The 14,391-nt window shown below is 43.0% G+C and overlaps 1 protein-coding gene across 1 annotated transcript; it reads right to left on the reverse strand.

The window, feature by feature from the left end:
• Positions 1 to 543: 543 nt before the first annotated feature.
• On the reverse strand, positions 544 to 13,394 carry FAM181A (family with sequence similarity 181 member A). The gene is made up of 4 exons (XM_072622482.1): positions 10,338 to 13,394; positions 3,684 to 3,753; positions 3,117 to 3,234; positions 544 to 2,018 (listed from the first exon to the last, which is right to left on the reverse strand). The coding sequence occupies exon 4, from the start codon at positions 1,933 to 1,935 to the stop codon at positions 1,099 to 1,101; it is 837 nt and encodes a 278-aa protein (XP_072478583.1). The 5' UTR covers positions 1,936 to 2,018; positions 3,117 to 3,234; positions 3,684 to 3,753; positions 10,338 to 13,394; the 3' UTR covers positions 544 to 1,098.
• Between the last annotated feature and the right edge of the window lie 997 nt (positions 13,395 to 14,391).

Here is a 14,391-nt window from a genome sequence, read left to right on the forward strand (position 1 = left end):
TCTTTTCAAAGAGCAGAACACATTATTCTCTTGAGCTTTTTCAAATAACTAAGCTTCATATTAAGGCACCATAGAAACAGGTTGAGAGCTGCTTTCTTTTCCACTTTAACCAAACTCATTGGGGACTATATTTACCTAGACTTGCCTAATATTTCTCATTCTTTTCTACTTTAAGAGCAAACTCATCAGGGACTATACTTACCTAGATTTGCCTACCTCATTTATTTCCCATGTTTTGACCTTTGACCCTATCACTCAGTCAACAAACTGATCTCCTTTCAGACCTCTTAGGGATGAGATTGGGGGCATAGGTAGGGTCCGTTTGTGATCACTCTGGGCTTTTTGTTTTGATTGGCTTCTCTGATAATGATATGATTATAATGATAATAAATACATAATTATGCATGTGAAGCCAGAGATGAACCATGAGGATCACCTGACTCAACGTGATTATTTTAAAGATGAAGAAACTAAGGCCCTGAGAAGAAAAGCAAGTATGTAACAGAATTGGTATTCAATTTAAAGAGATCTGAGAAGTGTAACTAAAAAAAATTACTTTGCTTTATTCTTTAAACCCTCTTAATATTTACAAGGAAGACCAAAAAAAAAAAAATGAGATTGGCTTAAAAATTTCTTGGCAAATGAAGAGAATATTGCTTCCTGAGCACCTATCAGATAAAAGTTAGCCGGCTCCCCGCCCTCCCCCCACAACTGCTAGAACAGCTGTTTACAGTACAGATGGAGTTATCTGGTTCCCAATTGTCTTCTGACATGCTGACTGCTTGGTGAGAGGCTGATCAACCCTGGCTCCAGATTTCATTGACACTGACTGGGAAAATAGCCTTTCCCCCTCCCTTTCCCTCCCCATTCCCTCTCATGACAATAATTATCTTAAATATCCCCAGTAGACCTCTAAATGTGCTTTTCATGAATACTGCAGAAGTTATCCACTCAAAGTTCCTCACAGCATTTCCAGGGAGGCCATGTCCCCTATAGGGGAGGGGGTGGGAAACTTTCCTCTCCAGGAATCCAGGGGACCTGGAATGATCTTCACTAGATCAGGGTGGTCAGTGCTTTCCAAGGGTCACTCACCTGGAGCTAGATATAGCTGAAAACATTAAAAATGGGAGGAGGGACCCCTGGCTTTGTGGGGATGGGTTTCAGGACCACTGGTCTGTAAACTTTCTGGCTCGGGCTACCAGGCTCCTTGCAGAAATGGCCCATCTCCCCTGGGGAAGATGGATTTTTCCTCCAAAGCCCCAGGCTTGGCACAGGAGACTGAGGCAGACCACCTGGGCTCTGGTAGATGGGTTGTCCATGGTATTGGAATGGACAACAACTCCAGGTGCTCATTCGGCCCATGAGGGAGGCTGAAGGGACCTTGGGGGATTCCTTCTCCGCCCTGGGAGAAGCAGGGACAGGTGCAGTTTCTGAACCCAAAGTCTCAGGTCTTTTTTTGCTTTTTTTCCCCTCGTAGGCAGGAAGCTCCCTGTGAACAGAGAACCCATCTAGACCTCCAGAGTAGCTTTGGGCAGGCCTGGGTTCTTCCCAGAAGGAAGCAGGCAGCTGTCTTTTTCGCATAGGTACTTGATCTGGCCTGGAGGCCTCTGGGATTTGCTCTTGAAGGGCCTGCTCTTCAGGAAAATTCTCTTCCATTCCTGGGTTTCCTGGGCCCTTCTCCATGCTGCCCTTAGAGGGGGTTCGGCAACGGCCATCCTCAGGCCCCCTTTTAGAGTGAGATTCACCAGATCTATTGGGATAGCATCTTGGCATTCGGGAATATTTCTGAGAAAACCTCTTGAGCTGCTTCTGCAGGTACTTTCTGTGGTCCACAGAGCGTCGGCAAGGGGCAGACTTGTCCAGGGCAGCTTTGATGTCACTGGAGGCCAGGTTCACAAAATTGAGCAGCATCTTCACCTCACTGTCGGATGCCATCTCCCTGGGTGCACCTCCTGGAGATTTCCATGAAGAGTTGCTGTTCTCTGGCCTACAGCTTAGCAGACGGACAAAGGGCAGACCTAATAATAAGATAATACCAACAAATAATGATAAGCTATAATTGGCATTTGTATCACTTGTAAAAGTTTGCAAAGGGCTTTGCACCCATTGTCTCCTTTCAGCAAAAAAACAGGACATAACTGATAACTGTGGGAAGCACATGACCAACCAGACCTGGAGATGCGTTTGCCAGCTGTGGCAGGCGCCCACCCACCATACAAACTTGCGGACTTCTCTGGTGGGCTAACACCTAAATGCCTCACCAGCAAACTTTCTTTCATTACCATTAGCATCTGCAACATTTAGAACTTATCCTGGCTTTTTGAAAGCAGTGCCCCCCCCCTCCCCAGTGCTATTTGCTTTTCAACCCCCCCTTCACTGTACCTCAATTTCCCCCTCCAGTCCCTCCAGAAAACCCGCCTCTTATTCTCAAAGGCCCCCCCCTTCCTCCCCACCCATGTGTATCTCCCTCTTATTCTCACACCCTTTTACAAGACACTAATTATTTTTCTCCCACTCCACAATAGTCTCCATCTTCCCGGCAATTTTCTCACCACAGCCCAGACTTGTTCTCCATTTACAACACCCCCCTTCACATCCATTTATTCTTCTTCCAGCCCAACTCACTACATCCCCACTCTCTAACCCCGCCCAAGCCCCCATTCCTTCTCACTTGCCCACTCACTGCAATGTTTCTTCCATGCCTCACAACACCCCTCTCACTTTCTACTTACAACCGCCGATTACCGCCCCCCTTCTCCATCCTCCTCCTATCCTCCACCATCCTGAAAAGTTCTCTCTCCTACATTGCCCCTGAGTTAGGGAGGGGAGTGCCCAGCTCCCAGTTCATCTGGTTACATAGGTAACAGTGCACTCGATAAAACATCTGTAGCAATTTCATGCCTTCACAACCGCCCAGATGCCCTCCATCCCAAACACACGCATGCAGGCAGCCTCCCCCTCCCCTCTCTCCTTTCCTCCCTCCTTCCTTCCCTCCCTCTCCCTCAGCCGGCCCACCGTGGGCCAAGCTGCCTTCCAAATATTGACTGTTACTGTATGCGGCTGGGCAGGGACCCGGCGGCGGGCTAATCTTGTTATGCAGGTTATACACGACCAACCTTTGGAGGAGCGACCAGCGCCTAGGAGTGGTTAGAAGCAGTTAGCGGCCCTGGAGTAGTCTGAATGAATATCAGCTCCTGCGAGCTGGGGGCCTTGTCGGGCCAATCAGGAGCCACTCTGCAAATACAAAGGCTCCCAATCAGGCGTCGGGCCCCCTGTTCCCACATTCTTTGCCATCACAAATTGTTACCATGGGGACCATCACAAAAAAGACAGCTAATAAAATACCATCATTTCCCGGCAAATTTCTGCCCCCTCATTCTCTCCCTCCCTTTCCTCTATCTTCCCCCCCCCCCACTTTTCCTTCCCTCCATCCATCCTTTCTGTGTTGGGGGGCATAGGGAGGGTTGAGGGCGGGGAGCGGGGAGGGCGGTTCTCAAGCGTCCAGGACGCGGGCTCTGCTGATGGTGAGCGAAGGAGAGAAACTTGAAACTCCGTTTGGAAGACGGCTCAGAGAGGCGTGGAGACGTGGGCGGCCATGCTCCAGTGCCGCTGGACAGTTAGGGAGGGGGTAAGCTGATGAGGCTGTCTGCTCTGAGGAGAGGGCAGAGGCACTGGTCTCCAACCTGGCACTGACACTTGGAAGGTGTGCGATCCTGGGAAAGTCACTTCATCCCGCTGTGTATCTCAGTTTCCCTGTTTGTAAAATATGGGTAATAATATGGGGACATTAATAACATTCTTCACTGGGTTTATTGTGGGGATTCAGTGAGATAACATGGGTAAAGTGAAGCGCCACACAAACGCTAGCTAGCTAGCTAGTATCATTATTAAGTGAGCCTGAGTCTCATTTTTCTGCTATCCAATGTCCTTATCCACAACCTGAAGTTGGGTAACCCTTAGGCAAAGCTTTACTGTGCCTCAGTTTCCTCTTCTGTAACATGGCTTTTGTCTGATTTTGTTCATCTTTTTCCGTGCCTCTACCCATTTAATAAATGTTTGTTGAATTGAATTTGATGTTGAACCTGGGCGAGCCACTTCGCAGGCCTCTTGGGTCTTCTGGTGCCTTATCTGTGAAATGGGAATATTGGTTATTTCAAGAAAGTGTTATGGAGACCTCCACGCACATTAGAAGTGTGAACTATCATTTTCATTTCTATTATTGATAAAACTCTTCTCCATTTTTTTTTTAAAGATGATGTGTGGGGGAGGGAAAAAGAGGAGGAATGATGTCAGCAGAGCTAGGTAAGGAAGGACCCGGCGCTCTAAAGAGTTGCCGGGATAGATATCCATGGAAAGCCGGCCTGAGCGTTGAAGAATCTTGTCTTTTATGTTTGCCCCCTCAATTGAGGCGCACAAAGGCTGAATTACCCATTCAAACTGGCCGGACAAAGGGATGGAGTTGGATAGCCCTCTTGCATTTGTAGTCAAACAGTTAGAGACTTAAATCGAGTCGTCATGATGGAGAAAGAGTTAGACAAAGCCCATAGAATTACCATCAGCAAACATTTTCCTGTGTCATATTAGCGAGTCGCCATGGCTCCCCCTGGCCCGGAGACAATAGCACAAGTTTGCACACTTGGTCACTATCACCCTGCCAACGCTGGCGAGGAGCAAAAACAGGGCGATCTTTGAGGGAGCGAGCATGCCCACTGCGGGGCCTGGACCGTGAGGGGGAAGGAAAGCGTGTGAAATGCTAATTGAGCTGCTTCCTTTATTAACCCGGAGCTCTGGGAGGGAGGCTTCCCCCGCGGCTGTGGCCTCCTCCTCCCGGTCCCCCTCCGGGTCCTCTCCCCCCGGCTGTCCGAAGCCGGTGGCAATAACTCAATAGCCCGCGAAGCCAGGCATCTCACCAACGTCCGCCCTCTGGGAGAGGCGAGGAGATCCTGACCCGGGGAATTTCAGAAATGCCGGCCATTCCTGTAGGGCACTCATCCCCACACCCAGGTGAGGCAGGTGGACACTCTCAAGGCCAGGGTCTCACCACTGCTTTCACATGGCTCCTCTCTCTAATCTTACGGGAATTCTCCTTCAGGGTACAGTGGCTGATCCTCAGTAAAGACAGGGGTTCCCTTTCTGCTCTGAGCTGTGTGAATTTGGTAGTCCCTTCTTTGAGACTCAGTTTCTCCATCTGAAAAATGAGATAGACTCTGAGGTTCCTTTCAGCTCTCAATCTAAAATCTCTAAATCTACCACGACTGGAAGTTCTTCACCTAGGGTCTATGAAAAAAAGTATAACTATTTCAACATAATTTATTTCTTAATAATAGTTTGAGGGTAGGGTGACAATCTGCAGGTTCCTTCTGTGGTTCTTTCCTGTTCTGTGTTCAGTGTTCTAATATTCCATGACCTAAGGTCTCTTTTTGCTTCTACATTCTGTGGTCTAACATTGTCGTTCAAACTTCCTTCCAGTTGCAATGTCCTATGAACCTCCAATCTGCTCCTTTAAATTAAATTCAAAAGGGAACATCTTTAGGCCAATTAGTTATTGAAAGCCAATAGGTGTGAGACTTGGGGATGCTTTCCTCTTCCCTACAGTAAGAGAACATGAGGCTGAAGGATGTCAATGGGATCTAATAACTTAGAGGGAAAAAGTGAAAATATTCTTCAGCAAAAGTCAGCCAGATCTCCGTGAGTCCTCTCAGGTGGGAATCTTTACTGTTAATCACTGTAGGAGTCATAGTGATTTTGAGAGATCAAAGTAGCAATGTGGGAACAAGGGAAACAAGGGAAAATTTGCTGGATTTACAGACAGAGGAACAGTGTTTAAATACTGCTTCTGCAACTTTATACCTGTGATCTTGGTCAAGTCACATTAGTTACTTTATCTATACCATGACAGGGGTTGCACTAGGTCACTTACAAGGTTTCTTCTGGTTCTGAATCTATGATCCTATGATGATGAGAGGATTCTTAACCTGGAGTACATGAACTTTTTAAAATTGACAATTGTATTTAGTACAAGGTGTCCCCAAAGTCTTAGTGCAGTTTTTTAGCTTTAATAGCTTAAAACTTTAAGCTTTAGTAACTTAAAATTGCGTTAAAACTTTGGGGACATCCTGCATGATTACTTTCCTTTGTAATCCTATGTATTTAATTTTATGCATTTAAAAATAAAATTGAAGAGGGTTCCATAGGTTTCTTCAGATTACCAAAGGGGTCCATGACAAAAAATAAGGTTAAGAATCTCTGATCTAATGGAACATTTAAATATTATTAGTCATTACCCCAGTGTTTTCAGTGAACCAACAGGTCTTTATTAAATGACTGTCATATTCTAAACATTGTACTAGATTTGAGGATATGAAAATAAAATTCTCCTTGTTCTTAAGGGCCTTACTTTTCTGATCTACTCCATTCTGAATATAGGGACATACAACCCTAATATTTTTAGGACAACACTTTCATCATGATGGCATGGTTTGATATACAAAAAAGAGAAGTAGACTGGGAATGAGAAGACCATTAGAATCACAGGTTTGTCATTTATAAACTCACAGAATGTTGGAACTGGCGTCCAAAGCTTTGTGGCCTTGCGCTATATTCATTTTGAATCTCAGTTTCTTTAATGTGTGAAATGAAGACAATACCATACTAGATACAGAATAATGTCAGAGCTAGAAGGAACCTTAGAGATCTTCTCCTCCAGCTATCTCATTTGATAGATGAGCAAACTGGGGCCCCTAAGTAAGTGGCAGACTCAGGTCTTAAACCTGGAACTCCTGACTCCATGTCTAATGTCCTATCTACTACATTTCTGTTTGGAAAAGTGCTGTTTAAGAAACATTTATTGGGTTGTGATATTTCCACAGTAGCTAGGGGGCATAGTGGATAGAGTCAGGCCTGAAGTCAGGAAGACTCATCTTTACTGAGTTCAAATTCATCCTCAGACGCGTACTAGCTGTGTGACCCTGTTTGCCTCATTTTCCTCATCCATGAAAAGGATGGAAGGAAATGGCAAACTCATTCCAGTGTCTTTGCCAAGAAAACCCCAAATGGGGTCACGAAGAGCTGAACACACCTGAAATGACTGAACAACAGAGAAACAAAGGTTTTCCCACTGTATCACAACCAACTCTACAAGGGCCTTGTGAGGAGCAAATAAATATATACATTCAATTTAATTCAATAAACTTACATTAAATATTAACTTTGTGCAACACATTGGACAAAGGAGAAGGAGTACAAAGATGGAAAACACCCAGTCAAACCCAGGCATCATGGGGTGCTGAGGCTGGTGGATTGCTTGTGTTTAGGAGTTCTCAGCTGCAGTCTACCTGTATCAAGTTCTTCACTAAATCTTGTACCAATATGGTGAGCCCTTGGAAGTAGAAGACCACTATGCTGTCTTATGGGGGTGAACTGGCCTGGGTCAGAAAAATAAAAAAATTCTTTAAAAGTTCAAGGGATTTTAAATATAATAAGGTAGGTAAGATATATACACACAATTTAGTGTGATACAAAATACAGTGGGGGCAAAGGAGGATTCTAGGCAATGTGATATAAGATGAATGAGAAGAGAGAAAAGATTCAGGAGGTAGTTGGGAAAATTAAGGACAACTTCATGGAAGAGAGAGAGAGAGCACCAAATACGGGCATTTAAAGGAGGAAAAGATTTGAACAGGGAAAGATGCAGGGAGAATATATTTCAGACATGGAGGACAGACTGCAAATACATGGATGAGACAAGATTAGAGTACAGTGAGTAGCTCAGTTTGACTACAGTTTAAAATGTAAGAATGTGTAAAATTAGGTAAAAAAGGTAAGTTGTAATCAGACATTCAAAGGCCTGGAATTCCAGGAATTGCTGTTAGTGCTTTGTAACCACGAAGCAGTACATAAATAGGGCAGCTAGATGGCATGGTGGATGGAGTACCATGCCAGGAGTCAGAAAGACCTGAGTTCAAATCCCAACTTAGAGACTTATTGGCTGTGTGACCCTGGGCAAGTCACTGAATCCTGTTTGCCTCAGTTTTCTCATCTGTAAAATGAGCTGAAGAAGGAAATGGCAAACTGCTTCAGTATCCTTGCCAAGAAAACTGCAAATGGAGTCACACAGAGTCAGACATGACTGAACAACAACTTCATTATCCCCTACTCTACCTGAAATTGCTTCCTCTTTCCTATCTCATCAATTCCACATTCTGTGGTTTTGCATTAAAATCTCTTTATCATCTGGTCATGGTTTTCCTTTCCAGCTCTGCAATCCAGTACAGGATTAAAGAGCCAGGAGAGTTGGTTTTGAATCTCAGCTCTGCTACTTACAGCCTGTCTGATCTTGGACAAGTAGTTTAACTTCTCTGGGTCATAGTTTTCTCATTTGTGAAATGAGGAGGTTGGAATAACCCATCTTTAAGTCAAGGTTCTATTCAGATCAGGCTAGATTGGGGGTAGCCTTGAGGTCACAAGTGGCTTTCTAGGTCTGCAGCTACACCCTTTTGACTGAGTCCAAGTTTTACAGAACAAATCCTTTTATTAGGGGGATTTGTTCTGTGAAGTTTGAATTCAGTCAAAGGGCCCCACTTGAGGACCTAGAGGGCCACGGACAGCCTTGAGGCCCCAGCTTCCCCACCCCTGGACCATAGTCTATGATCTTTCTCTCTGACATGAACCCAGTCCTCTAGTCAGCCCATTCTCGGCCGTCCCCACATCATGCCATTTTCATATCTACCTCTGTCTTTTGGTCTGTCCTTTTCCTGGAATGTCTTCTTGGAAGATGCAAACATTTCTTGACCTACCATCAAGGAATACCTCCTCCAGGAAATGTTCTCCTTTTCCAGGACACTCTGGCCTCCCTTTGTCTGAATTTATAGGATACAGTGGTATTCTGAGAAAGAACACAAGTGCTGGAGTTAGGCAGCTGGGGCTCAGGTCTTACATCTGACCCTTACTGTGTCACCAGTGTCAATTCTTCCCTCTGAGCTTCCATTGGGTGATTTATAAAAGGAAGGTTACGCTGCTGGTGGTGGTGTTCAGTTGTGTCTGACTCTTCATGACTCCATTTGGGAATTTTTTTTGGTAAAGATACTGGAGTGGTTTGCCATTTCCTTCTCTAGTTCATTTCACAGATGAGGAAATGGAGGCAAACAGGGTTAAGAGACTTGCCCAGTGTCACACAGCTAGTAAATGTCTGAGGTCAGATTTGACCTTAGGAAGATGAATCTTTCTGACTCCAGGCCTGGCACTCTATCCACTGTGCCTAATTTCCCAAGGGTTATTATGCCTATTTAACAGATTTATTAGGACCATCAAATAAAATCATGAATGTAAGTCTGATATTGTCAATTTAGTATCCCATAATTCAGTATTTGATGATTATACTTTTGTGCTGGTTTCTACTTATCCCTTTTGTATTAGTCTTATCTCCCTAGATATATTATAAAATCCCTTGGCACAGGCACCATGCTTTATACTTTTCATACTTTGCTACTCTGGGTTTCAGTTTCCTTCTTTGTAAACAATACAAGCTCATACGTCATAGGAAGGAAGGAAAAAAGTATTTATTAAATACCTACTATGTGCCAGGCACTGTGTTAAGTGCTTTCCAAATACTTTCTCATTTAACACTCGTGACAACCCTAGGAGGTGATATTAGTTTCCCCATTTTATAAGTCAAAAAAAGGTAGGGTAGATAGAAATTACTTGACCAGCATCACATAGCTAGTAAGTATCTGAGGTCAGATCTGAACTCTAATTCTACGTCCAGCAGTCTACCAATTGTGCCTCTTAGCTGCCTGTGGTCAGAAGATCATAGATCTAGAGACAAAAGAAACCTTCTAGATCATGTTTTCCAATACACTCATTTTACAATTGAGGAAACCAAGACAGAGTAAATGATTTGCCCAATACAGTTAGTGATATTGTGAAGACTTGAACTCAGGATCTGGGACTTCAAATCTAGCACTGTTTCTACTGTACTTGCTTGTGCTTACTTCTTGCTTCCCCTTAGATTCACAAGACACTTTTTTATTTTTAAAAACCGCAACCCAGTATGGTGTTCTAAACCTTACTATTGTTACTTTAAGGATGAAGACTTGCCTAGGGCCACACAGCTTGTAACTAATGGAGCTGGGACCAGAACCAAAGTCAGAACCCAATTCTTTGGATTCCTAGTCCCATGTTCTTTAAGTTAGATCATAACTGCCTTGTTTCATTCATTAGGTAATACGACAGTTTCCCTAAATGAGATATGAAGTGTTATCAGAGTAGATCATAGACTTAGAACTGGATAGGATTTTACAGAAGAGGAAACTGAGACCAAATAAAGTTAAATGACTTACCCAAGGTCACACAGGTTGTAGGGAAGGATCCTTTCTGATTCGTAGAAGGATAATAAGGGATGACTTCCTGAAGGTGGTAGCGCTTAAGCTGAGCCTTGAAGGATGGATGGGATATTTAAAAGGAGCAGCACGAGCAGGGATGGAAAGGCAAGGCTGGGCAGAGTATGCTCATGGAGGGTGAGTAATCCTATTTGGTTGGACAATAGAGGAGTGCACTGTGAAATAACCACTAAATCTTATGGCCTTTTCTAAGTCCTCAACCTACTTGACCTCAGTGCACCTTTTGACCCTGTGGTCCACCCCCCTTCCTGATTAATCTCTCCTCTGGATTCCATGACACCTCCCTTAGAATCCTCTTACCTGCCAGATTGCTCCTTATTCTGTTTTGCTTGATTACCTTCTAGCTACTGTCCTCTGGGCATGGGAGTCCTAACAAAATTCTGTCCTGAATCCCATGTTTCTACTCTCTGTCTCTCTCTCTGTCTTCTCTTCCTTGGTGAGCTCATCTACCCCCTATTAGATTATCATAAATGAATCCATAAATTAAACTCTAATAAAATTTCTCCTGAATACCAGTCCCTTGTTGTCAGTTGCCTGCTTGAGCAACTGCTTTTGAATGTTCCCTTGGTATTTCATTTGTTGTTGTTGAGTTATCTTAGTCATTTCTGACTCTTCTTGACCCCATTTGGGGTTTTCTTGCCAAAGATACCAGTGGTTTGACATTTTCTTCTACAGTTCATTTTACAGGTAAGGAAATGGAGGCAATCAGGATTAAGTGAATTGCTCAGGGTCTGAAGTTGAATTTGGACTCAGGTCTTCCTGACTCCAGATCCATTGCTCTGTCCATTGTGCCCAATTACCTTGCCCCATCCATTGTGCCACCTCGCTGCCCCATTGGAATTTCATGGAATCATAGAAGCCATCTAGTTCAACTTTGACTAAGAAATCCCTCTAAAAAATTGCCAGTGGTAGACATGGCTTGAAACTACCTAGTAGGGAAGGGTTTCTTCCAAGTTCATGACCCACCAACCTGATTTCACCTTTGGATAGCTTTAATTATTAGGAAGTTTTTCTTTGCATCAAGCCATAGTCTACTTCTTTGCAACTTGCATTCAATAATTATAGTTCTTTCCTCTAGGGTCAAGCACAACAAATTTAATCTCTTCAATACGATAATCTTCAAATACTTGAAGACAGATCACCCCTCAGTCCTCTCTTCTCAAGGGTAAATATTCCCAATTCCTTCAAACCAGTTCTCCCATCACTCACCTCACCATCCTAGCTGCTTCACTTTAGATATTCTCCACATTATCAATGTCCTTCTTAAAACAAAATGCTAAGACCTTAAAGCAATACTACAGTTGTCTACAAGCAAAGTTGTCTAAGGCAATACTACAATTGAGCAGAGTACAGTGGGATTTGGATCTCTCCAATTCCCAGGCTTTTTTTTTTAAAGAGAAGTATAGAAGCGTATTTTGGTAATTAAAAATGAATTCTGCTATTGACTCATATTGACATCCAAATTATTTTCCAGATGAACTCCTTTCTAGCCCTCCAAAGACCACCTTGTACTCATAAAGCTGATTTTTTGAACTCATGTGAGACTTTTACATTGATCCCCATTAGATTTTGTCCTAGGGAATTTGGTCCAGTCTTCTAGACTTTCAAACTCCAAAGCAGAATTCCTTATTTTTACCTATAAACCCACTACTCCATCAAACTCTCCTGTTTTTGTTGACAGGGTCTCATCCTCCCAGTCATTTTGGTTTACGAACTTAGAATCTTCCAAGCAGCTTTGTGAAAAGAGCTCTAGACCTACAGTCAGGAAGGCCTAAGTTCAATCTTACCACAGACACTAACTATTCTCTAAAAATTCGGTAAAAAAAACCCAAAAACCTCTGTTTGCCTCGATTTCCTTATCTGTAAAATGGGAACAAAAATAGCTCTTATCTCCCAGGTTTGTTGTGATGATCAAATGAGATGATAATTATAAATGGCTTAGCACAGTGTCTGGCTTATGGTAAGCACTGTATAAATGTTAGTTTATTATTATCACCGTTATCTTGATTCTTTCTCTGTCTCACACCTCCTCCCATCTAATTAGTAGTCAAGCTAATTGATTCTGCTTCTGCGCCATTCATATCTGTCCCTTTCTCTCCACTCATATGATCTCTACCATAGTTTAACATCCTTTGTTGGAACACTTAAATAGTTTCCCAATTAGTCTCCAACTCCAGTCCCTCCCCTTTCCAATCCAGCCTCCAGACAGCTGCCAAAATAGTTTTCCTAAGGGACAAACCTGACCATGTCATTTCTCTGCTCAATGGCTACCCATTGCTCCTGAGAGTGGGGGAGGGGAACTACTTATCCTGGTATTTAAGATCCTTTGAAATCTGACTCCAAACTACCTTAACAGCCTAATGTCATATTTCTCCCATTCATTTCCCCTATGTCTTGGCTGTACTGGAGTTTCCCAAATTTAACATTGATCCCCTTCCCCTCAGCCCCATAATATCTTGGGTTGTCCTCCAAGATGGCTGCCCATCTTGTCGCTTCCCTTCAAAATCTTTATCTTTCTTCAAAGCTTAGCTCAGGTGATACTTCTTTTCTCATTCCCCCAGTTGTTATTGCCTTTTCCCTCTTCAAATTTTGTTGGATTTATTTATTAATACTCATATTATTTTCCCTTTGGTATAATATAAGTTTCTTGAGGATAGAGACTGCTTTATTTGTCTTTGTGTCCCCGCTATGTAGCATCGTGCCTTGAACTTAGTGGATGCTTAGTGAATATTAATTGAATTTAATCCAATAGACTTGATCTGGAACAAGGGTAGAAAAATAAGTTGGAATCAGATTGTGAATGGTGTTGGTAGGCAATGATGAGCCATTGAGGATTATTGGGTAGAGGAACACATTTTTCATCAGTACTCTCTGCCTCAGGGGCTTCTCCCTTTGATTGGAGGGTAGAGAACTCCTTCCAGGCCAGCTATCTTTTCATTTCCTGCCCGGCTTAATTCTGTGGACTTCTTCAGCCCCTACAGCCTGGTACCTTTTCAGTTTCCTTTTGTATGTGTCTTTCCCCATTAGAATGTCAACTTCTTAAGTGCAAGGAATGAATCCCACCCCCACCCCCCCAATTTCTATGCCCATACTGAAGCCCAGTGCCTGGCCCATAGGAGGCACTTAATACATGTTTATTGATGGATTGCCTATCCGCAGGTGGGGAACCTGTGACCTCAAGGCCACATATGGCCCTCTAAATCCTCAAGGACAGCCCTTTGACTAAATTCAAACTTAACAGAACCTTTTGGCATGTGATGCAGAGATTAGAGAAGAGGACACAAAAACAGGAAAGGAGCTAGGTGACTATTATACTTGTTCAGGAACTAGTAGAGTGTCGCTGGAAATAGAAAAGAATGAGCAGAGATGGAAATGGTTGGAGTGGAAGAATCTTGGGAAAATAGATTTAAGACTTTTCAGGAATGCAGTGAGGAAGGGGAAAGAGCCAAAGTTTCTGTACTATGAAGTTTCAAGTGTGAGTGATAGGAAGGATAGCAGCTCTATTTTGTAAATAATATTTTATTTCTTCCCTATTTTCTTTTTCCCTATTTTTTCTCTATTGTATATAAAAATAATTTTTAACATTCATTTTTTAAAAAAATTTGAGTTCTACATTCTCTTCCTCCTCTCTGTTCTTCCCTGAGGTGGTAAGCAACTTGTATACGTGATATACACATCTACATCTATATATCTACATCTATACACATATACATATATGTATGCACACATGGATATATATGTATATACATACACATACATTTATATTTATGTGTATTGCAATCAGGCAAAACATATTTCCATATTAGTCATGAGAGAGACAATACAGACAAAAAACATGAAAAAATAAGGAAAGTGATACGTAGTATGTTTCAAACTGCATTCAGACTCCATCGTCGCTTTCTCTAGGGGTAGATATCATTTTTCGTCATCAGTTCTTTGGAACTGTCTTGGATCATTGTATTGCTGAGAATAGGGATAGTGGTTCTATTAACAG

This window comes from Notamacropus eugenii, chromosome 7 (genome assembly GCF_028372415.1).
Source record: "Notamacropus eugenii isolate mMacEug1 chromosome 7, mMacEug1.pri_v2, whole genome shotgun sequence".
NCBI lineage: Eukaryota > Metazoa > Chordata > Mammalia > Diprotodontia > Macropodidae > Notamacropus > Notamacropus eugenii.

What these genes read in the sequence shown, in the direction of transcription:
- FAM181A (XM_072622482.1), bottom strand. Translation starts at nt 1,935, where the DNA reads ATGGCATCCGACAGTGAGGTGAAGATGCTGCTCAATTTTGTGAACCTG.